This window comes from Diorhabda sublineata, chromosome 8 (genome assembly GCF_026230105.1).
Source record: "Diorhabda sublineata isolate icDioSubl1.1 chromosome 8, icDioSubl1.1, whole genome shotgun sequence".
Classification (NCBI taxonomy): Eukaryota; Metazoa; Arthropoda; class Insecta; order Coleoptera; family Chrysomelidae; genus Diorhabda; species Diorhabda sublineata.
Window position 1 is genome coordinate 24,751,977 of NC_079481.1, and position 24,896 is coordinate 24,776,872.

Below are 24,896 nucleotides of genomic sequence, written 5' to 3' on the forward strand. Positions count from 1 at the left end.
AGGAATTCAAATAATGAGACATACAGATTCTCGTATGAAGCAATATATTTGGAAAAATCTGTAAGCAAGCAGTAAATTAAGCAATTATTTTTTTCTGACAAAACCTTTTAATATTCATTAAAATTGTTTAGATGCGATTGAAATAAAATGGAATGTTATATATATATATATATATATATATATATATATATATATATATATATATATATATATATATATATATATATATACAGTGATACCAAATTTAGAATTGAATTATCCTCAAGAAACATCGTCAAGTGATTTTTCATTTATATGTGAAGTTTATTCTATGATCTAATATTTATCTTTATTTTCACGTCTAGCTCACTACATATCTGTTGCCAAATGTGATATTTTTATTCGAAGTTGCCCGCTCTCTTAAGTCTGTTTCCTCAGTTCACACTAGTCACAGCCAGAGTGACCGCGCAATTTTAAAAATTTCAGAAAAACGGAAAATGGCTGCTAACAACATTTCACCGGCCATTCTTGTACTTTTCGGTAAAGAAAGTTGGAAGTTACATGAACGTTAAATAGTGAAACGAAGTTAATTTCAGATACTATTAAATAATGTGATCTTTAAAAAAATAGTGATGATAAAGTTTTTTTTTATTATAAGCAGTGAGAAGTACACTTATACCGATGGAAAATAATAATAGTCAGTGAAGCCTTTTGGAACAAATTGTACAGTTTTCTTGAAACTAATGTATTTATAATAATTTCATAAAACTGAGAAATCAAATTTTTCAAAACCTACGCTATTATATAGTGCCAAGTAGTTTCAATTTTAGATTATTTGATATAGTGGAGTGCGTATTGTTGAATATATATTTAATTGAAGAAGGAATACAAGAGAATTTGAAAAATTGCCAAGCAGATTTTAAATCATGGAATACTTGGTAAGGCGACAGGCCTGTAAATAACCGGTGAACGTTGTGTCTAAGCTGCAATTAAGCTTATAAAACATGTCTGAAAAAAAAATTTCAAAATTAAAAGCACTAGGTAGAAGTGCCAGTACAGAATCTACAGATTATTCCATAACAATGGGAAAATCAGTAAGAAAAAAGAGTAAAAAAATAAAGCCAAAAGAACGATGGTTACTCACAAGAAAAACTTGGCGATACATGGCCGATGCAGGTAAGAAACTTATACCAGATGGAGCCCAAAATCGACCAGAAGATATACCAAAAATAGAAGCATATTTTCAAGAAGTTTGCAAAAAAGAACCTCGATTCCTCTTGTGGCGAAAAAACTCCTATCCAGGAGCTATAGGTTTTCGTCCGAAAAAGAAAAGGGTCTCCAGAAAAGGGGGTAGTTGCAGAAATGCCATATCAGCAGACGAGGTTAGCTTAGGTAAACCAGATAAACCGACAAGGCCCACACATCTTGCTATAGAAGAAACTACAACAGGAAAATTTGATGTTCGTCGACTGAAAGAAGAATTTCTCAATCGCAATGGTACTCCTACAGGATTTTCGAGCTATGATCAGAAGATGAGTTCACCGGATAATCCAGAAGAATCTACAGAAGACAAACAATTAATAAATATGTTGGAACAATACCTCTCATTAAATAAAGAAGAGTCGGTAGTAGAAAAATCAAAAGCAGATTTCAATTACCAAGATTTAGTAGATAAATTACAAAGGCATTTAACTATACACGGTGGCGAGTACTATGGTGGTACTCACTCACCTTATATACCCAGTCAGCACGTTCATTTCGAAGGAGATCATATGCAAAGATCTCTCCTTGATACACTGAGTAGGTATTACAGTCAATCTAATAACAGAGACAAAGTTATAAGTGATTTGTTAACAGATAGACGAGCTCTAGAGAAATTATATTTTGAGCTGCGTAAAACGAAAGGCTTTAGGGGAAGCAGAGGAGGTACGGGATATACTACATCATTTGCTTATGGACCTCAAAGAAGTAATTATGAGAATACGTCTAAATCTAGATTATTAGAAGACAGTCCATCGACGTCCGTACATCCTCCTCCATTGATAGAGGTACAAAGTGCGACAACCGAAACTTTATACCACAACTGGGCAACACAAACCTTGCCAATACCCGAAATCGTTCTACAAAAAATTGAAGAAGAATATAAAAAGAATCAGGAAGATAAATCGGATGAAGCACCTATTAAAGAAAGCAAATCATTCCGTAGAAGAAGTAGTGTAGATAACGACGACGTATCTCAATCAGTTAGTGACACAATCAAGAGGTACCTGAGAATGGCGCGTAAAAAAAGTGTAGATGTGGACAAAGTGGACAGATTTAAGAGAGTGAATTATGACAGAAATTTGAGAAATATCAAAGCTAAGGGTGAGATAACGAAACCGGGAGATGATGACGGTCTAAATAAGGGTTGTCAAACGAATGATGATTGGATTTTAACATACCGCGATTTGAAATTTTCCGATTTGTATGATGTTTCCGATGTCGATAGTAGATTTTCGAGCTCGAGAAGTAGTATGGACATAGGGGTTGTAGATGAGGGTGCCAAATCTCTTCCCTCATCACCTCCCTCTGTAAAAAGTGGGCAATCTTTTCTAAGTCATTTATTACATGGTAAACACGATAAACATGATAAAAGTGAAAAAACTTCTTCAGCAGTGGCCAGCGGTGCGACCATGCAAAAGAGCAAGTCCTCTTCAAGTGTGATGCATCATGGAAGCAGGTTGATGGCCAAGAAAATCTTCAGGTCGAGGTCCAAGAGTCAAACCAGGTCAACCCATCCTTGTAGTTGGACTCCTCAGGTAAGGATTGACTGCTTTCAATATTATCTTTTATTGTGTTATATATTGGTTAGAATATGAATTTGGTGGAGAAATTCAGATTAGAAAATTCATATAATTAAAACAATTGAATATATTAATTGATTGAATAATTGAAACAGAAAAGACCCTATATATAGAAAAAATTGAACATTGATTTTAGAATTTAAGGTGAGGAAAAATTTTGTTCATATTTTGTATTACAGAAATCGGGATACTGAATTGTAAATGAAGATAGTTTGAGTCAAATTTAGATTGTTTTTTAAAAAAGTATATTGGTTGAAGTTTCATTCCATCATATATCGGTTCCCAAAATTTCTAAAACTGTTCTAATGCGATATAACAATAGCTAGACAGTCTAGTTAAACATTTCACATAAACTGTTAGTAGAAGTAGGTGTATTGTGTTGATGGCTGACATGAAAGAACGACGGAAAAGTTCGTTTCCAGAACTTATCTTGGATAAAACTAATGACCTACATACTTGCAATAGTACCACCATGCTCGTTTCAGATTTTAAGCAACGTTTAAGAGCATACAAGTGGTACATTACCCTTGAATGTATAGGATAAGGATAAGGAAAAAAAAAGACAATTCTCAATGAACTGGAAAATTTAAAAAAAAATGCCTTCTAGCGTCTAATGTATACTAAAGTCTCTTGTTGAACGACCAGATCTTCTGCTCATTTAGGAATTTAGACACTATATTAAGTTAGGTTTCATTGCGTTTTAGATTATGAATAGGGAAAATTTTTTTTAGATGAAAATTTAGTTGAAGGATAAATTTTGTTTTGTAATACCAATAAGCTCATGAATATATTGAAAATTTATTCATTTGCATTTTCTTAGGATCATATTCATAAGTATATGTCTTCATAAAATATTTTCCCTAGTTATGGAAACAGGAAAAATCTGAAATTTGATTTAAAACAAAATAATGCATAAAAATGAATGTTTTTTTTAATACTTCAGTTAAATCCATTGCATTCGTGTTTTACATTGTTAGGAATTATTAATTTTGTATTATTAAAATTGCTCAAATTTTCATTACATTTCGATAATCTACACTGATTTTCAACTCCATGCAATGATTGAATTATAAAATGAATGTTTATGTAGACGATAAATAACATAGCTGACCTAACTTTTTTGTGTGAACGTCATTATTCAAACTTTCGAAAAAAATTGAATATTATGATTGTTGTTTACTGAAAACGATACAATAATATTTAAAAAACAAATAGAATTTTTGACAATAAGATATGCATGCTATTTTAGTCAAATCAAAATAATTCAAATTTAGTGGATAAGGAATTTATGTAAGTGAAACTTATCCCAAACATATGGTATACATGAGGATACAAAAAGCTCAATATCTATCTTCGTACGATGTGAAGATATATAAATATAGTTTTTCTACGTCAGTTATAATATTCCCGTTTTTTTTTCATTCATTTCCATTCATAAATATAATTTCTGAATCGGTCAAAAAGCGGGAAAAAAAGTACCTTAGCGGTTCATCTTTGTTCATGTTGAGTCGGCAACTGCAGCGACTATGGATATTCTCCCTGAGAAATCCAGGGAACAGTATTTGAGGGAAAATGATTCTTTTATGGATTGGCGTACTAAAAAAGGCATAAACAGCTTCACAGAAAGAGTGTTACTAGCTTACTTTGAAACTAAATTCAAAATGTGGAAGTCTTCAACACTTTGGTCAACTTATTCAAAACTGAAAGGCACCCTAATGGTAAATAATGACGTACACCCAAAAAATATAAAAAATTTGCCCGTGAAGACATTAGTCTACGTACGTAGAAAAAATTTTGTATGAAACTCTTGAGTAAAGTAACTTTTTTTCACACTTTACTCACTTGTAAATTTATAAACTATATTTATATACTATGAAAGCGTGTTTTTTAACTTTTTATATCGATTTATTGACAAAAATTGCAATTTTTCTTCAAATTATAGTTAAATATCAAATATTATTATAAATTTTCAACAGAGGGTGCACGAATGTGGAATTCTTCTCGAACAACATAATAAAATTTAAGGTGTAAAATTATAAGGAAATACTGATACTGACAGACTGAGGACAGACTTTTTTTGGTGTGAAAAGAAAATATGCGGTGATAATTAAAAAAAAATTGCGGAAAGAACTTTTTTTAAGCGTGAACGGTGAATTTGGAGGTTGACGCCTCAGCCGGCTCGGCTAACGAATGCAATTAAAGGATATACTAACAGAACTAAGTCACTTACTCTTACATTTACAAATAAACTCACAAGCTCACAAATCCACATACAGGTGAAGCGTGTTAAAAAATGCTCCAGTAGTCATTATCACACGACAAAATTTGGCAAATTTCTTTTTTATTGAACACCGATTTGTACATACCTCAATATAACACCAAATAACTATTGTTTTAAGGTATTGGACTAATTTATTAATACTAATATTAGAATGGATATCAATTAAGAAGCAAAAAATACAAATGTTCATATTTACTTATAAATATAGCTTCAACTTTAGGGTTAGTAGTGGAGTAATCAAATTTTGCTAGTTGAAATTTAGCAGAAGTTGATTTGAACAAAATATTTGAAATTGGTCTGGAGCAAATTTCTTCTTCTTTCATGTGCCTTGTCCATCTCCCTGACATTGGGAATCACATGGCAAAAGATGTACGATCCTCTGCCAAGGGAAAAAGTTCACCGGTTCTTCTTATACTGGTCCAGTTTCGATCATTTCTGTGCCACGACTGTTGCTTCCTTTAAACTCCACGGCGCCTCTTGATCTTGGCCTTGACGGTCATCAAGAGCTGTGTTTTCGATGTTTGTTCTTAATAGTACTTTCTCGTTTTCTCGTATGTAACATATGTCTTTGAAATACGAAGCATTCTGTAAAGTCACATTTCAAATTCAACCCGTTGATTCATCGTACTGACCTTTAGAGACTTCAACTCTACTACGTACAGCATTATCTACCATACATAGCATTCAACCATGCGTTACATTAACGTCAAGTTTCATTTTCTTCTATCAAATTTTCCAGAATAGAACTACGATAATTAAAAATTTTACTTTATGAGGTCAAAATCTACTGTAGTAGTTTTTAGAGTTAAAAATTGGTTCAAATTAACGTAATTGAGCTAGAAATTTATTTAAATCGAACTAATAATGTTAAAACAGATAGGACCGATTCGATGGGATCGGAATTAAGTTAATTGATAAACAATGTTGAGTTGGTGTGAGTTAATTAGATAAAAGTTAAAGCACTTACATAACCGATTTTTGAACATTAATAAATTATAAAGATGTAAAGGTCTTTGAGTCTGGGACAAAATAAAAAATTTGGGATAGTCAGTTTAATTAATTAAATTAAGAAATTGGTCGATGCGAAATATAAGGAGTAATTTATTCGACATCCCCTTTTGAAATAGAGAACCATGAAAGGAATATGATTATCCCGAAATTATTTGAAAACTCCAAACAGATCGGTACACCACAGTAAATAGACGTAAATGTGAACTAGTCAAAATTAATCATTTATTTTCAACTCATGGACTCGAAAAATGTTCCCAATATTCCAAAATTCGTTGTAATTGTTTCCGTATGGATCAATTTAATAAAAGATCATACACAACGATTAGTTTAAGTGACAAGAGCTCTATTTTCTCTAGAAATAGAAATAAGGTAGCAAAAATGTTTTTATCAGATGTCTTCCATATAAAATATTGCATTTCTGGGTCATGTTGTTGAAATAAACTTTTTTCAGAGAACGGTTTTTTTAAGAAAAAAATATCGTTTCGCATGTATCGTCGTGTTTTTGTTGTGACTATTCCAATTATAACTTTAAGGAAATTATTCCTATAATCCTGTTACTACTGTTGTTTGACTGATAGGAGTTCAATTTAAAACAATTAATTCAAATCACGTCAAAGGAAGTCTTTAATTTGGTGTATAAGGAAATGATTAAGATATAATAATCTTTACTTCAAATTATACGAGTAGTGAAAAAAAATTAGAAAAAATGGAATAACTGAATATTTTGAAGTTTTTTTTAATTATTACAAATTGAAATTTTTTTATTTGTACCATAAGATGTCTTTTGATACAAATAGCCAGTTTTAAATGTGAAATTTCTCAATTTTTTAGGAAACTGTTTTAATGGATATTTTAAATTTTTATTTGTGGGGATTTTTTAATTTGTTCGATATTATTGCAGTATTAACATTGTTGAACTCTTCAGATCTATAGAAATAAATATCTGACAACTCTTGAAACAACTTGACTTTGTATGGATTGAATATATTGTCGTTTGAAGTTCCCATCATGAATTTTTTTAGGTATATCTTGTCATTATATTTGAAGATATAAATTATTGAACATAATAAATAAATCTTACGCTTATCATAATATTGAAATATCGACGTTTTTGTCGTTTAAACAATTCGATGTAATTTCTAATAAACATAATACACCTAACGTCAAAATCTTGAACTCCCTCTCTATTTTTTAACAAATAGTTCTTTCAAATACACAAAAAATATAACAGATGTGTTTCTTCAAACTAAAAAACTCCTAAAATTGAAACTAAACTAAATCCCACATGTTTCCAATTGGATTCAATCAGGAGAGTTGGCTAATCAATTCGATCTCATGATAAGTATTTTCTTCTAGTATATTCTGAACCTTTCTTCAGCGATGAGGTTGAACTTTGTCATAAGTTTCACCTAAATTGATGAATTAATGGTGTGCGGCATCTGAACACTAGATCGTATGTAGAATGTCATAAGTCCAATTTTAGTTTTATCTGTAAACCATACTATACTCAATTAGGGCAAAATCCAACTACTATGCCCTCACACCTATTTGAAACGGACACTACGATGACTAAGAAGTTGAGTGGGGGCTCTAATGGTGTTCTGGCACATACATTCGTATATTGGAGTCGTCTTCGAACTCTAGATGTCGATTTAACAAGGAAAATGTACTCTTATAAATGATAATGTTCGGTGCTGGTGGACATATTGCAGCAAGTAGAATATCACACAATTTCCTTGCTTTGCGTTCAATTTTCGGTTGAAATTTCAAATTTAAAACATAATCTATAAGAACTTTCGATTTTGATTACTTTTTTTGGCGTTTATTCTTCTAAATTTATTTAGGTGCATAATATATTCTAGATATTTAATAATTGTTATTGAGCAGTTATCAACGGATTACCCTGGAATTTTAATAATAACAATAAGCTATTTTTATGCGTAAATGCCGGAAAGTATATATAGTAGAAAATAGATAGTTAAAGGGAATAATAATTTATAATATAAAAATTAATCGCTGAATATGTTACTAAGCGCAAATCTCGAGAACATTTGAACCGATATCGCTAATTCTTTTTATAATATTCCTTGAAGTACGAGGTTGAAGTACGAGGATGGTTCTTATTTCCTCAAAAAGTTTAAAAACTGTGGAAGATTTCTCATCCACTGCTTCGATGTTAATTTCTCCAATTGTAATATTTTGAAACTATATATAACCTATAAGTAATTTTTAGAACATTCATATATAAGACATATGGGAGATTCAAGTTGAGGAAGGAACCAGAGAACAGATACTTAGAACATACTTTAAACTTTGGTTTCTTTCTATGTTACATGTTTTCAAACCGACAGCAAACTCGCGGTGTTGATTTTTTACACGAGATAAAATGGATAGGGCATCCTCGTTATCATTCCATTCCATACTGAAAAATCCAGACACTAACGTAACAACTGATCTTCAACTGCTCAACCAAAATGTCCCATGCTTCCTTAGCTGGCAGTCCATCTGCAATTCGCTGGTGAAAATTGTCCCTAATGTACCAAGAAATTATTATTTTAGCTTGAGCTGCAGACTTGTACGCTTAGAGTTCTGCTTTTTCAGTTTTACTTGGCGTTTCAGATGAAAGCTCACGCTTCAACGATTTCGATGGCATCATACAACTCCATAACAAGATCCTTCCACGTCGGCTAATCTTCAACACCTTTCAACAATACTGTCTCAAGCAAACTCAACATGAATATTAATATTTGTCATTCCATTATGAAGATTATGGTGAATTACAATAAGTTTGAAGGAAGCGAACTTGGTTTTTAAGAAATTGGAAAGTCAATTTTTGTCTCTCAAAAACTATCGTTAATTATTAGTTTTGCTGATTGCATTAAGGTAAAATAATCTACAAAAATTGATAAATAACATACTCAATATGTGGATGACAAATATTAAAATAAAATGATAAGTAAAACAAATCCTAAACATCAAATTGTAAAACATTTATCGTTACCATATGTACCGACAAAGACTTTCTTTCTACGTATTATAATATGCTTTTGTTTTTGAAGTTTTAATTGAAAATACCAAGAAATTGGACAATTATATTTCTTGTAATAATTGTGATGCTGTTTACATATGACAGACATGTCAGTTTTTAGAGAATAGAATAAATTTCCATTCATTTACTCTCCATTCTGAGAACGGAACTAAGTGAAAACGTCAAAAGTGTTTCAAATAAAAAAAATATTTGTTATCAAAACAAACTAAAAATAAAGATCATTAATTCAAGAAAATACAAAAATATTTTTCACATGAATTTTTGTCTTTTATTTTCACAAATTCGTCTTTTAAGTTGTTCTTCCATCTACAATTAGCTACTATTTCATACTAATTTTTGTGCCTTATTTTAATTTTTTTTTCCGATTATTTCAAGTGTTTATTTTAAAATATTTCTCTATGAACTCGAATTGTGGATCGTTGGATCATTAACCATTGAGATGCACATAAAAACACTATTTTTAATTATCCACAAATATCATAGATATTATTATAAATCATAACGTATAACTCGAAAATACAAGAATTATTTTTATAACAAAATACATTTCATAAAGCTTTAAATCTAATTTTACTTTAATATAATCCATAATTATGTTTTTATTTTTGTTAACTACAATTTTTCGGAAATAACTTGGATTCATTCATGACACCGAATTACTGACACCTCGCTAAAGTTTTATGGCTCGAGTTAGAGTCATTAGAGTTAAAGCATATCAGTTTTTATAGTGTCTTTTCTAATGTCGTTGCTGTTCATAAGAAGAGGTAGTTGACCGTACATCTGGGCCGCCCACAGGGGGGGGGGCAGATGGGGCACTTTGCCCCGGGCCCCCCAAGCTGAGGGGCCATCGAATCAAAGGAAAAATTATTATTTTTTTTAATCAATTTATTGGATGTTTATAATAAAAATTTAAATTCTCTATTGTTTAAAAGCTGATGATGCAAATTTGAAGTTAATATTTAAAATATTACAATACTTTATATGTGGAGTGATAGAAAACTAATATTTTGTTGAATAACATTATATTATGTTCTGTTATAACGTATTTGTTGCTTTCACTCATCGTGACAAACTAGAGAAAATTTCGAAGATAAAGTAAAAAGGCTTAGGAGGTAATCATAACTCGGAAAATGAATGAAAACATTCTAGGAAAAATGCAAATTATAGGGAAGCGGCCTAGTTCGATTTATTGAAGGTTCTCTTCCCCTCTAATTACGATAAGCATATGAAGTTATTGAAAGTATCAAACACGGCATTTTTTCGATTTACCAAAGCTACCAGAAGAAGTCATTGATTTATCAAAAATTTCAAATTATCGAAGTTCGAGTTATTGAGAGTCGGCTTTAACATAAAGAGCCTTTGGCTTCGGATTTTCACGGAACTTTGTTTCCGGTTTTCTGCATCCAGGTATCGAGCTCTCAGAATTTTATACAAAAAAATTTATGTTTTGGTCTGTATATGTTTCTTTGAAAATAAGCAGCTTTTGAATATTTACATACCTTAAAATTTTGTGGTTATTCTTCTCTAAGTTGTACTTTGCAATCTTTTTTAATAATTAAATTAAACATTGTTTTCCGTATATATTTCGAACGCTGACTGTGACCTCATCAGGGGATGTTTTCGATTTCTCATTTAGAAGATATATATATATATATATATATATATATATATATATATATATATATATATAGAGTTGCTTTTTCAATGAAATGAAATAATCCTAGATTATTTCGCTCGAGATATATAGAGACAAAAATGTAAATTTCAATAAAAACCTAGTAACTAATAAGGTACAAAAAAATAGGTGCTTATTAATAGCAACCTTTAAGTTAAAACATTATTTGAAATATGTTCGATTTTGATTATGATTCATTGGAGTAATGAAATTTCGATAATTATGCGACTAAAAAAATAAAAAAATCAATTGGTAAAAAAATTTCTTTTTCGCAGAATGATCCCCACCCCCTCCCCAGCACCATCAGACCCAAATGTAAACAGGGCCCACCGAGAGTCTCGGAGAACCCGGGACCCTGCCCGGTCCGAGACAGCTTTTGGCCTGGGCCCCAGAAATTCTCCGGGCGGGCCTGCCGTATATATGAATAGAGATTTTGCTGTGCAGCTGAAAAGTTCTCCTAACAAATTATTACCTATTTTCCTAGTTTTCATGAGGGGCTACAACAAAATTAACTTATTGAAGAATAATGTAAAAAATGATGGTTGATGATATGTACACCAATCAGAAACACAAAAATATGGTATGTTGTAATAGAAGACTTAACGAAGAGAGAGAAGAGTTCAGGACTGGAAAATGAATAAAGAACAGCGGAAACAAATATCTTACAATGTTTTTCCAAATATTAATTATGTATACGCATTGGAATTGGAGAATATTACCACCATCTATATTTTAGCCCCTATTAAAGAGTCAAAAATATGTAGTCCAATATCAATCTTATTTTTACAATGGGCAGTTTGCAGGCTAGTTTTTAGACTAAATCACATCAACTCTCTATTTATGTATATGTGTGGATGTTGGGGTATCATATACACTGCAATCAAGGATCTATTCTGTCCTTCTTCCATGTTGCGATACTGGAGAACCCAATTTTTACAGCTGATCTGTTAATCCCACTCCTTTCAAAAAGTTCAGAATGTGGGATGATTGTAGCTGCCAGAGATCTTCGTCTTCTATTTCATCATTCTCTCAAATGTAGTGCTCCGGAGTTCGTTAGTGTTCCACACTTCGAGAGAATGTGTATAGAGCTTTGTCCTCAGTGCAACAAAGTCTATTATATGCTAAGTCTAGCGTCTTCAGGTGTAAAGGCGGTAGTGCCTTTATGAGACTCCTGTTAGTATTCTTAGCTAGTTCTTAGTTAGATTGATACATTCACAAATCTTCTTTGGTTATAGTTTCTCAGGAGAGTCTTTGCCTGTCTCTGCATCTGTAGGTTGTCCCAATAATTGGTTTTGCTCTTATCTACCTTCTTCTCCATTGCTTTTTCCATTGCTATTTAGCTGATATCACACAAGGGTTCAGGCCCCATGAAGGGCTTGCCCGTCTTCGCTTAGGCTAGCTTACCTTCATTTCCTTTCATTCCGGTGTGCCCACCTCATTTAATTTTTCTAGGAAATTCCAAACAAGTTCCAATTTTATAATATTGGAGCTTAGAGCTCTAATGGCGGTTTGGATATCGGAAAGGATGATGATCTTCTGTTTGCGATAGTCCCTCTCTAGATTGAACTAGACACATTTTTTAATTGCATAAATTTGTGCTTGAAACATGCTTGGTGTGTACCCCAGGCTTTCAGAATGTTTGGTTCTGGACCCGTACACTCCTATTCCAGTTCTAATTGCTGTTTTAGAACCTAACCTAACCAAATGATGGCATTTCTGTTCATTTCTTGTATATTGTTTTTTGTTTTCTTCTATGAACATTTTAGGTTATGTTTCTTCTGCCACACTTTCCAGTACTGTGTGGAGAGGTGGGAGATTTAGAATAAATTTTAGAGCAGCTGTTATGCATGATTTCATGGCCCTGGCTGCCCATAAGCAAACCAGTCTTTGTACCTTTGAAAGATTGTTTTACAACCTCAATTCCTACTGCGAAGTTTCTGTAGACGATTCTCTAGCAGTTGTACTTGTCGCTAAAGTAAGTCTATTGTAAAATCATCATAAAATCAATCGCTAAAACTTGTGCTTTCATCATTTTTTTAAAATGGTGTTCATATTCAAAATCTGAAATTGTTCGTACTAGAGGGAAATTTGGAGAATGCACAGTAGGATTGTCAACAATTTTTAATGAAACATGTCCTAATAGAAAAATGGAATCATAAATATTTCAGGAACTATTTTCTGGAATAAGTCCTTACAAAAGAAATGGTAGCCTCATTTTGGATAGAGCAGCACAGATTATGCCACATTTACTACACTACAAGTAGAAATATGTCCCAAATCAACAAGGAAAGTGTTACAGTTTTCGCCCTTATAGAATGCAGATTCCTAAGCGGCTTTCCTTGGACGATTTCATCAGTATAATGGAGTTTTGTGCAACAATACGCTTCTTATAATTGGAAACCAAAATATTTTATTTTACTTTCTTACAAAATTTTAGCTACTGATGTAAGTTCACAGTATGGTTCGGCTGCTATTTTTGGAAATAGATATATCAAATACTCAGTTATTGAGGAACATCTAACTGACGAAAGCTATCCATATTTGCTTGAACAAATAATAGACCTCTTAAGAAAAACTACGAAAATTAAATTGATGAGGATGGCAACATGATTCTGCAAGATCTTGATTAATTCCAGTAAAATGCAGTTCTACTACTTTCTTCCAGTTAGACAAAGACACAATGATAAATTCCCTGACCAACGGATTGACCGAAGAGGTCTTAGCATCACTAAACTTTTCCCTGTGGAGTCATCTTGATTTAATTGTTAATAAAAACATAGTCGATGTTGGGAGGATTTAAAGAGAAGAATAACAGTTGAGTATAGAGAAATCAAAGAAGTATTTTTACCAAATTTTTGAAAAACATTTGTTACATGAGATATTTTCACGGTTTTAGTTGATTTTCAACTACTAAGTATACCATTTTTGAATTTTCTATAGAAACTGAGACAGAATAAATCAATATATATGTCAATAGAGTTATATATAATTGATAATTGGAAATAAACGCATTCTCCAAATGCAGAATGTGATCGAAAGATCAACAAAGGAAGATTATTTTATCAAGATTTCATATCATCATACGTTCCACATATCTTATTGTAAATATTGTAAATAAAATTAAATAATTATTACAATTAATTACAATACATATTGATTTGATTATTTAGTTCGAATCGTTACAATTTCTGTTGCTAAGCCATAAAATAAATTCACAATCGTTCAGTTATTTTCAGAACTTTGTTTATTTTCTATCGACTTTTCTTATAATTTAATTTTTAGTCTGAAAAATTTTAGTTGATTTAAAACTTAATAAATTTAAATAATCAGTAAACACTGTTACAACAAATCGTTGCAAATTTCATTTAATTTTAAGTTTTATTTATCTGATGTGTATATAGCACTCTAACTTATGTAAATGGTTTTGAGGAAACGTTTTTAAATAGAAAAGTACGGGATTTTCTAAATTTACAGCATACCACCAGTTTGGCGTCACTTGACTCCAACAAAATTATTGAAAAAAAAACGGAATAGGGGATACGTGATATTTTATCAAAAATGCTACTAATACTATCGATATAAGTATTTGTTCATAGAAATACATGTTGTTCTTAGCTCGTGTAGTATGAGATGAAATACACTTACATAGTTTTGATTTACCCCGAAAATCATATATTGCTAAGAAAATACATATAATCTAACCGTCATTGAAGCAGAAAAGCCACTGAAAAGATAATGTCAAGCCACTTTGAATAGTTTGAGATTGAGCACGAAACAAAAGGGGTTAGAGCTCCGATTATAGTTGAATTGCTGCTATCACGGCATAGAAGCATGAATTTGCATAGCAGACAACATGTGCGTGTTATCACTTACTATGATTTCAGGATTGGTTTAAGTGAAGATCAAAATGATGAATGATCACGACACAAATTTGGTGATGGAAGTCATTAACTAATATTTATATTTCGCTGGTATAGTGAATTGAAATGAGGCACGTGCTGGAAGGTTTCGTTCTTTAGTTACTGTTGAAAATATTGATAGAGTGGGACATGGTCATTTTCATGTGAATTAAATTGTTATTTATTGGGTGTTACATACGTTTTACAATTTTTAGAAAACAAATCTTACCGTACGAAGAGCCGTGTGTGGATTCACCAATACCAACAATGGCGAAAAAGTTGAAGTAGTTGAATCAATTAAGTTCGGAGATCAATTCACAGTTAGAGAAAACTAGTGCACTACAAAATGTTTACTTCAAATGTTTGAGTCACATTTATACAATTATATACAACAGGAGACAGAAACAAGTTTTCACATAACATTCGTCAACATATAACATCAATCTTTCTAAGAGTGCAGATGTTTTAACGCGTTATAGTGCTGATGACAGTATGTTGAATAATTTTTGACAAGCTACCTTTTCAGATTACAATCATATTTAATAATTAAACTCTTTAAAACTTCCCGTCACCTGCGAATGTTTCCTTTTTCTTAACCACCCTTTTGCTGTTTAGCTTCAAACACTTGTTGAAATGTTTGATAAGTTTTATATTTGCTTAAACTGAACAAATTCTTCTAAGTTCTTAATTTTAGTAAGATTCAGTAGTTTAGACAGTTTTGTAAGGTAATACAAATGAATATTGATTTTATTTTAACTTCACCTTTATGGGAAGGGAACAGAAAAAATCTTCCACTACCTAACCTTAATTCTCATTATAGGCAGCATGACAACATTAAATTGTATCTCAATGTCAAATTGGATGGGAACAATATTTATGAGCCATTTTTCATAAAAAATTTTTGACCCCTTGTAACCCACAACCCTAAATTTTAAAATGGACAACATTTTGTAACTTATTTTTAAATATTATGAAACTTTTTTTTGGAAAATCAATATATTAATTATATTTTCATTCAAAAAAAATAGAAGTGTGACATTTCTATCGAGCTAATATTCCTTTTTCTTTCTATGTGGTGTGAAAATTCGTGAAGTAATTATTTTTTTTTCTTATAGAATAAAACAAGGCCACATTTTTCAATTTTGGTTTAAGAGACTTCTGTACACTTAGGGGATTACCATCTAATCAATTTTTCTGGTCAAACTGGTCAGTGTCGTGATTTATCTTAACGTACTGCGAGAGACCTTTGTGCTTTTTAGCCCTTTTTAATCGATTTACGGCTCTTGAGTGCTTTTCTCTGTCCACGTTTACACTCTAGAGTCTGAAATTTGTCGAAGACATGTCCTTGTCATGGTTCCGTGATGCACTTTTTACTGGCCGGTATAAATGCCACGCTTTTGCCATTGTGTGATTTAATCATAGAATACACTACTTGCCACTAAGATTTTATAGTATCCCTTAATACTGTCAACTAAATCAACAAGACCCATGTATTTATTATATTCACTATATATTTTGGGCCATTATTGTTGAAGTATCTCTTTTTTTTTGTCAATTCCGAATCTGGTCCATGGGCATTTCACCTACGAATTTCAACACCACCGTAACAACTATTGTCTTTTCAAGCCAGCAACAATTGTTCATTCCATCTTCACTGACCTCGACAGTAAAAAGAAAGTCAAAATTTCATTCTCACGCCATGAAGATATCCTACAAAAATGATTTTGTGTAATGTATACTAAAAATACTTATTACTCTCGCTTTTCAATGGTACATAAATGGTACAAACAAATGTCACAAATCTTTCTAGAATACAAATAAAAAAGTACAGAACATACTATTAAATATCTAATTTTAGGCACTTTCCTAATTATTTAACTGAAAACTACGTCAATCTAGTCGAACAAACTATTTTTTTATGAATTTCAAACTTTCTGCATGTACCAACGTACAACAGAAAACAAACTATTGAAATTAACTTTCTAGAATATACTAATAACGCTATTTGTGAATAAAGTTGTTTATTAGGTATTTCGTTAATACGGTACTTATGTAACATATGTAACCGTAATGGTATAATGAGTTGAAGTCCGCATGGATTCTGTACGATATTTGTTAGTGTGTTACAGAAATGTCACAAGGATATACAAGGGATTAAAGCATAAATATTTTCAATAGAATATTTAAAAACAGAAATCGATTCTATATTAGCAAAGAAAGAATCGAAAGAATACCTGTTTCTCGCTATAGTATGGAATTGTTTCGGAAGAGAAATTTGTTAAGAAAAAATATATACTTGAAAATAACAGGTTCGTTCCAACTCATCAAAAAACCGTACGGTGACAATTCTGCGCAATAGGGATTACGTGTTCCAACCGCAGCTCCATCAAGCTAGCAGCCAAAGATACGGAAAAATTGAAAAAAATAATTATGAATCGAAAGGATTTTCAATGCTCGTTCTGAAAATCCAAACCCCGAATTTTCTCGTTGATTCGAAGGAAGAAGATATTTATTAAAACCGTGATTGCAACTTCAGATTAGAAAATATTTTTTATTTCTATCCCAAAGTGTCCTCTGAAAAAACTAAAAATACCTATCAAATGTTCCTAATTCTTGTGACTTTTGAGAGATCCATTTATTACTGTAATTACATTACTTAATTAGTAAATAGAACGATCTCCTATCGTCTACACAAAATATCAAGTTCTGCGCACGCGCAGAGCCAACTCATAGGCAGGCCTGTGCACAATGAATAATCCGGAATAATTAGTTAATTTTTTTCAGGTTTCCCTAAGACTTTAGACAAAAAGGAAAATATTTTTGAAACGAGAGAATTAGGAGCATTTGATATGTATTTTTAGTTTTTTCAGAGGACACTTTGGGCCGTAAATAAAAAATATTTTATAGTCTGAATTTGTAATCACGGTTTCAATTAATCTTTTTATCGAATTAATGAGAAAATTCGGGGCTTAGATTTTCAGAACGAGCATTGAAAGTCCTTTCGATTCATAGCTTGATGGAGCTTCCAACCGGGCGGTTACAGTTATACGAACGATTCTTATTTGTGTTCCAACCGACTAAGGTATCGTTAGTGAACCGTTTCGGAGTAGAAGTACTGTTACAAAAACCGTGCATAGCTGGAAATTTCACGGAAAATAGAAACGCTTCCGATAACCGTTCCAACTACGGTTCCGACTAGCAGGTTGGAACAAAGAACAAACTTAATGTAGCACGGTTGCATTATTTAGCAATATGCGATTTCTAGTTATTTATTAAGCTAAATAAATATTTCATTTCATAATCATTTTTCAAAAAAGACTCTCTCAAAATATATGGTAGCCAACCAAAATTGATCTTAGAATTAACAATGCTATTTGAAACCTAATTCTAATCATTTCTCTTTCTTTCACTTCTTCTACTAGCCCTTATTTCTAGTTCATAAATTGTTATTTTCTTTGCCTCCAAATATTTTCAAACAGAAGAAGAGATATTACCAAATTAGCTTTTCAAAACTTCATGTTCTTATTCAAACATTTACTCAAACCCACATTCATTCCCTCATATTACCGTGAATCACGTTAATGAAAATATTGCAAATAAACTGAAATACTCAACTACAATGTCAGTAAAACCATTAATAAGATGACATTGGCCAATTGTTTAATAGAACCCTTAGCAATACGAATATCATTTGGAATTCTCTGCTATTCTTTCTTTATTTACTTCTTTTAATAATCATAAATGCGCGGCGTTCATTCAAGAATTATTCTTTTCAAACAGAAGAAGATAATTCCTTTTCAAACCTTCATATTTTCGAAAATATATTTAGAATTTCGAATATCTAAAGTTTAAATGTCAGCTACTGTGTTATTAACAGCTTCAGGTGAATTATTACTCAACTTCCTTATAGCTATTAATTTTCTTTCTAGAACCAAGCACTTTTAAAAGTGTGACACTGAACTCCCAGTAATAATTAGTAGAGACGGACAGTATTCAATCATTAAATCATCACGTCGAAACGTGGATCATTAGTCCTACATATTTTTAATGAGCACAAGGATTTTACTGGCCTACATTGCAACCGAAAATTGAATTTTTGTAAATAAGTCGGACAATGGAAAAATCTTGAACATAATATTAAAGTGGTGATGAATTAATTTGAATTAATTGTTTTAATTAAGAAGAAGGGAACGGAAAACAATATACCAAAGGAAACTAGAATGCATTGGGGGACAATAAAAAAATTACAACCGTCTTCATGAACTATGAAAAATTTTCATCAACAGGAAATGAAAAATAAATAAAGTGGAAACTAACAAGATGATGATATGGTCAATGTTCAAGAACGAAAAATAAATTGAATATTTCATTTTGTGGTACTAGCAGAGGCAGTAACTATGAGGAATACAATAAAAGTCAGTAGTCACAAAACTTTGAACAACTAGTTGCCAGGAAAACTCAATTTGAATCTGAAATCAGGTAATTAAGTGAAATGAATGAGGATATTCTGTTCTTCTGCTCTGAGGATATTCTATTCTGAGAAATATTCTGTTCCATTCCACTAGTAATATTTATTATTATCAGTTCTTATTGAATGCTTCACTTACAAATTAAAAGCAGAGCTGATATTTTAGACAAAAATTAAAAGAATAGAAGACTTATCCTCAATTTGAATGATCTCATATCCCATATATTTCTTATAAAATCTTGAAAGTAACAAGTTCAAGTTCAACAGCTGTTTATAAGTATCAACTATTAACATTAAAATTATTTAGTGCCAGGACTTCTAGAATGTTGTAAACCACTTCAAGTTTTCAATTGAATCAACCAACATCTAACAATTGCCAACAGCACTAAATAAATGATCGTTTAGGAAAAGAAACTATACTATGCACTCGAGCATTCTTTAGATTTGAATATTGAGAGAATTAAAAGTTTTGGCAGGTTTCCACAATACTATTTTGCCAATCATTCAAAGTTTATGTGCTATTATGTGGTAAATGTATGTCAACCGAATTTTTACTATTTTCACTATCAATTTACTAGTTTTGATAGCAGATCATCGATCGAATGGATTATTACTAAACTGAATGAAAGAATTGATGTAAATATGAATGAGAAAAAGCAAGAAATAGCCAGGATCACAACACCGAATTATATGGTGTAAGAAATGTTTGAAATAGCTTTCTCCGTTATTTGTGGACAAGATCTCCCAATCAAGATGCTCCTGTTCATTAGGGACCATGTTAAAAAAATTCAGTAATTGCTACACTTCAATTTGTAAGGGATAGCTAATTAATAATAATTCCTTTATAAAAGAAAAATATATAACTCTCAAAATTTGAGGTTTTGATAAAAAAGACGCCATATTCTCACCATGAAAATCCGTTGTCGTTGGTTTATGATACTAGGGTATAGTATGTAAATAGGGGAATATGGAGCTCTATTGTGGCTCCAAATCAACATCTAGATCTGCAGATTTTTAATGAACTCTAGTATCTGCGCTGGATTCAATGAAGCTAGATCCTGAATCCTAAAGATTTATTGTTGTTAGTTGCATCTCATGAGTATGCTAACAATGACGAGAACTAGATGACCTCAAATTTCTCTGTCATATAGCAGAATCTATAGTTTCTTCTAGATATAATCTCAATATCAGCTTCTAGGAATAAGAATAATCGGAAAGGGAGCTAAGGAGAAATTGTAGCTTGTTTCTAAGGAGAATCAAATACCTTTTAAAGTTCTTTGGAATGATATGTTCCACGACGGCACCTCCAGAGTTCTCTTGTAGCGAATTCCTCTTCGTTATGAAATATTATTTCTTCAGCTTCCTCATACCATGGGTCGATGACATGGTAACTCATGCTTTTAAAGCTATCAATTGATCAGAATCAATCTTTATACAAGTATTTGGACCTGTCATTTGCTCGGATTGGGAACTACAACTGATGAGTATACTTCAACAAAAGCAGCAAAACAGCAGCAAGATATTTCTTTCAAAATTCAGGTACAATATTCTTTTCCTAGTCTTCTTTCTTCCTAAGTATAATGATAGTACTTTTGATAAAATAAAATAAAACCTACTAACTAGAAATTTGAAACTGAAAAACTTCTGATAAATAAATGATTGTATATATGAATTAATTATATTGTAGGATATTTAAAATTAAATTCTTCTTAATTCACTATAACTATAATATAAAAAAGGATTTTATTTTTATCGACAAAAAATACTTAGATCAAAATTTTTCAAAGACTTAACATGTCTAATAAATTTTCTTCTGGCAACTAACCGAATTTCGAAAATAAAATTTCCTTGATCGCAGAATTTTATTTTATTTCGCATAATAATTTTGACTTCCTACATAAAACAGTGAAATCTACTCATAAAAAATCTGCACGACCACATTGAACACACAAACCTAACCTAGTTTTTTTATAGTGTTTATGAACCTAAAAGTTTTAAACTACTCAACATACAAATTTCACTATGGAAAACGTCTATCGTTGGTAGTAAAATATTTTGGTATAAATACCATACTTAAAGATAATAATAAAACTTCTTCATAATTATGTAGGTGAAAAAAGAGGTAGTTATATTTTTTAGTGGAATGTTTCACTTGAACCGTATTTTTTGACCTGCAACCTCTGTTTCATAAACTCTTTTCCATACCAAAAAAAATATAAACATCTTTTCATAATTAGAAGGAATGGAGGTATACGGAATATCATAAAATGTTCTTCATATAATAACATATATAATTGTTTTAAACAATGATAAAATAGTAATTTTTGTAAAAAATGCATTATTTTATAGAACAATGAATTTAGTAAACGAGCTGTAAACAAAATTATTTCTACAAACGTCAACTGGTCATAGTTTATGCAAAATCTCAGCAACCCTTCCTGGTAATGCGGTGGGCAATAAATACGTTATAAAGCATCTTGGAGGAGGAAAATTTTCTACTGTTCTCTCTTGGAAAAGTAGAATTCAATCAATAACAAAATTCAAATATGAAATGAAATTTCATCATCAACTGCTATCAATTCTACAGCAGTAAACAAAAATGGATAGTCTGACGCCTAGCCTCAAAACTACAATTTGAGGAACTTAATTTGTATTAGCTAATTTAGAAGTAGATATTGTTTTGTAATTAATGTTAATATTGTACGAGTTACTTTCTTTGATATTTTTTTATCAAGGTGCAGTCAAAATAGTAGATATCAACCAAGTGTTCCGCGCAAGAATTGCAAACAAAAGTAGTAGTCGTATGAAATTTTACCTTAAATTTAACCTTTTGAGCTTCAATTATTGTTGAAAGTCAAACACCACTTAAAACATATTTAAATTATGACTATAAATAAAAATAAAAACTATAAATATTAGGATCAATACTGAAACAATTCAATTTCTACTTAAATACTATTTATTGTGAGGTCACTTAGGTAATCATTGTATTATATATTTGGGACCTTTTATGTGGGTGTTGTTGTAACAATATTTATTACAATAGTTGAATTCATGTTCACTTCAATTTGATGACTTCATTTGATATCATTTATTTTGTCAATTTGGTAATATAACATCTGTGTTGCTAGAACTCGAAAACGAACCGAAAAAATTTCTTATGTTATATTTTTCTAACCTATTTATTTACAATTATTATTTTATTAATCATAAAATGAGATAATGAGCCATGAGCAGAGCAGACAAAAGAAATGGAGGAAACAAAAATAGAACTGGTCAAAATATCTTGACATGACATTAACACAAGATGGGAAACTAGGAGAACGGATAGAGGACTAGAGCAACTGGAAGATTAATAACCAGATTGCCATTTGAATCAGAAGCGTACTCCTACAAAAGCAAAATATATAGTGGAGAAATAAAATTCCTTGGGAAAACAGAGGACGAAATAAGATACGATAAAATAAGAAATACCTGGCGATATAAAATAAAGTTTCATCTTAAAGCCTATTCGAAACAAAATAGAAGAAGGACGACTAAGATGGTCTGTTCATGTGATGAGAGGTGGAGAAGCACGAAATTACAAACACTACAAAGAAAGACCGAGGAAAAGTTGGACAAAATAAGTGAAGATGGAGCTGCAAAACAAATGATAGGGTACCAGGACATATAATAAAAATATACTTATGGGCAAAGGAGCCCACCCAATGACTCAACTCCAACAAGCCTTAGAACTGAAATGGTGAAAAGGCATGAAAATAGGCAAGTAAGTGAATGAGATTGTATCCCAAATTTATCACTCCCTTTTAGTAGTGTTTGATGAATAAAAATGTTAGTTTTGTCTCTAAATTCGACTTTGTTATTCACTAACAACATTTTACCAGAAAAAGCACATCGTTTATTCAACAGTAAACATTATAGATAGCCAAATAAAAGTGTTCAACGTTGAAAGTCTAGTGATGAATTACTTTTCAATTTGCTAAATTGAGGACCATAAAAGTTATAATAAAAAAATATAATTTATATGTTATTTGATAAATATATAAATTATTTCTCATGTTATCAGAACCGAAAAATTATACCATAATCATGGGAAAAGATCATATAGCCATTCCTTACTAAGTTAGTAAACAATAATGATATCTCGAGTTAAATAAATCCAGTCATAACTTTCTACAAACTATTTATTATGCAAAAAATGATTAATTAAACTTGGTTTCAATAATCCGATTAGCGTACTCGAAGAATGTCAAACTATTAAGAACCCAGTATTCGTGTACAAACTGTCTTAAATACTAAATCTTATCGTATACTAAAGCTGGTTCCAAATAGAGGCTGGTTCCAAATAGGATTGGTCAGTGTATAAACTGGCATAAGTACTAAACAAAGTATACAAAAAAATTATAAATTCTTCTAGACAAGGGATATTTATGATCCTTCACGATCACATTAATATAAGACAAAAATGTCGATAATCCGAGATGATACGTTAATGGAGGGTAACATAAGGGACACTTTGTATCACTTAACTATATGATTAACAGATCCTAATGGTTCCCATCAGAAGTGGAGAGATTATTCTCATGTGAACAATATAGTTATCAAACGAAAAGCTAGTGCTGCTATGGTGAATTCAACAACTGATTACAATATTGGATATTAACAATGAGGATGTGCGGAGGTCTGTGCAATTATTGACTACCACGTCACAAGCTGCTATTTCAGTTAAAAACATTATGCGAATTAGCGTTAATAAACAAAAGCTTGGTTATTAATCATTGGTTAATCCTGAAATAGTTTCTAAAAAGGAATTCGATATGTCATAATTATTTAACGTTTTGCTTATATTTAAACATTGTTTATTTACTATACTCATATTTCAGATAGTAAATATGTGAGTGCCGAGTTTTGAGAAATATTTATTATTTTTTCCATTCAATACACCAAAAATTTTTTTATTCGAAACAAAATTAGACGTAAAAAATTCGACATGTTGTTACCTACAGTGGAACGAAAATAGAAACCATACCTCGAATTTTTTCATCACTAAAATTTGTTGTTTGTCAGGTTATATATACTTTATACTGGGAACAATTCAGTGAAAGTGAATAGGAACTAATTGATTTTAATTCTAAAAATCAAAAAAAGAAACTATTAAGATAAATTTCCGGTACATACAAACATTATAATATAACTGCCAAAGGAGGATGTATTTCTTTCTTTAATTTATCGCCTTTCCTCATAAATAACGTTCAATGCTCAATCAAGTGGTTTTCTTATTATAATATTTATTAAAACTAATCAGTAAAATTTACAGTAGAACACTAGAAACCTTATTCTCACCGCCTGCGACAGAGAGCGCATGCATTGAGCGACCGCTTTTCATCCATAATAATCTTGTTAAGTTTTTGCGGCAGCTCATGATAGAGATCCTTCACACCACGATTATAGAGTTGGGAAACCATTTTTCGCAAATACCGCGATTTTTTTTTCTATGAGATTGTCACTGAACATAGATTGTTCAGAAAATTTTTTTTCCGAAAAACTCGATGTCAGATGTCAAAATTTAACGCTTAGAAGTATCACTTACATTTCACCTATGGAATCACGATGAGGGTTACGAGTTCCTCGACGGAATTGTAGTGGACGATTAGAGAGTTCGGTAATGAAGCAGCAGTCAAGCCATTGGTG

The 24,896-nt window shown here is 31.3% G+C and overlaps 1 protein-coding gene across 1 annotated transcript in view; it reads left to right on the forward strand.

Annotated features, from left to right (window-relative positions):
* The first annotated feature begins 385 nt into the window (after positions 1–385).
* LOC130447933 (uncharacterized) overlaps positions 386–24,896 on the forward strand; it is a 74,608-nt gene continuing 50,097 nt past the window's right edge. Inside the window, exon 1 of the mRNA XM_056784987.1 lies at positions 386–2,777. Coding sequence (XP_056640965.1) covers positions 984–2,777 — 1,794 coding nt within the window. The 5' untranslated portion in view covers positions 386–983. The remainder of the gene's footprint in view (positions 2,778–24,896) is intronic.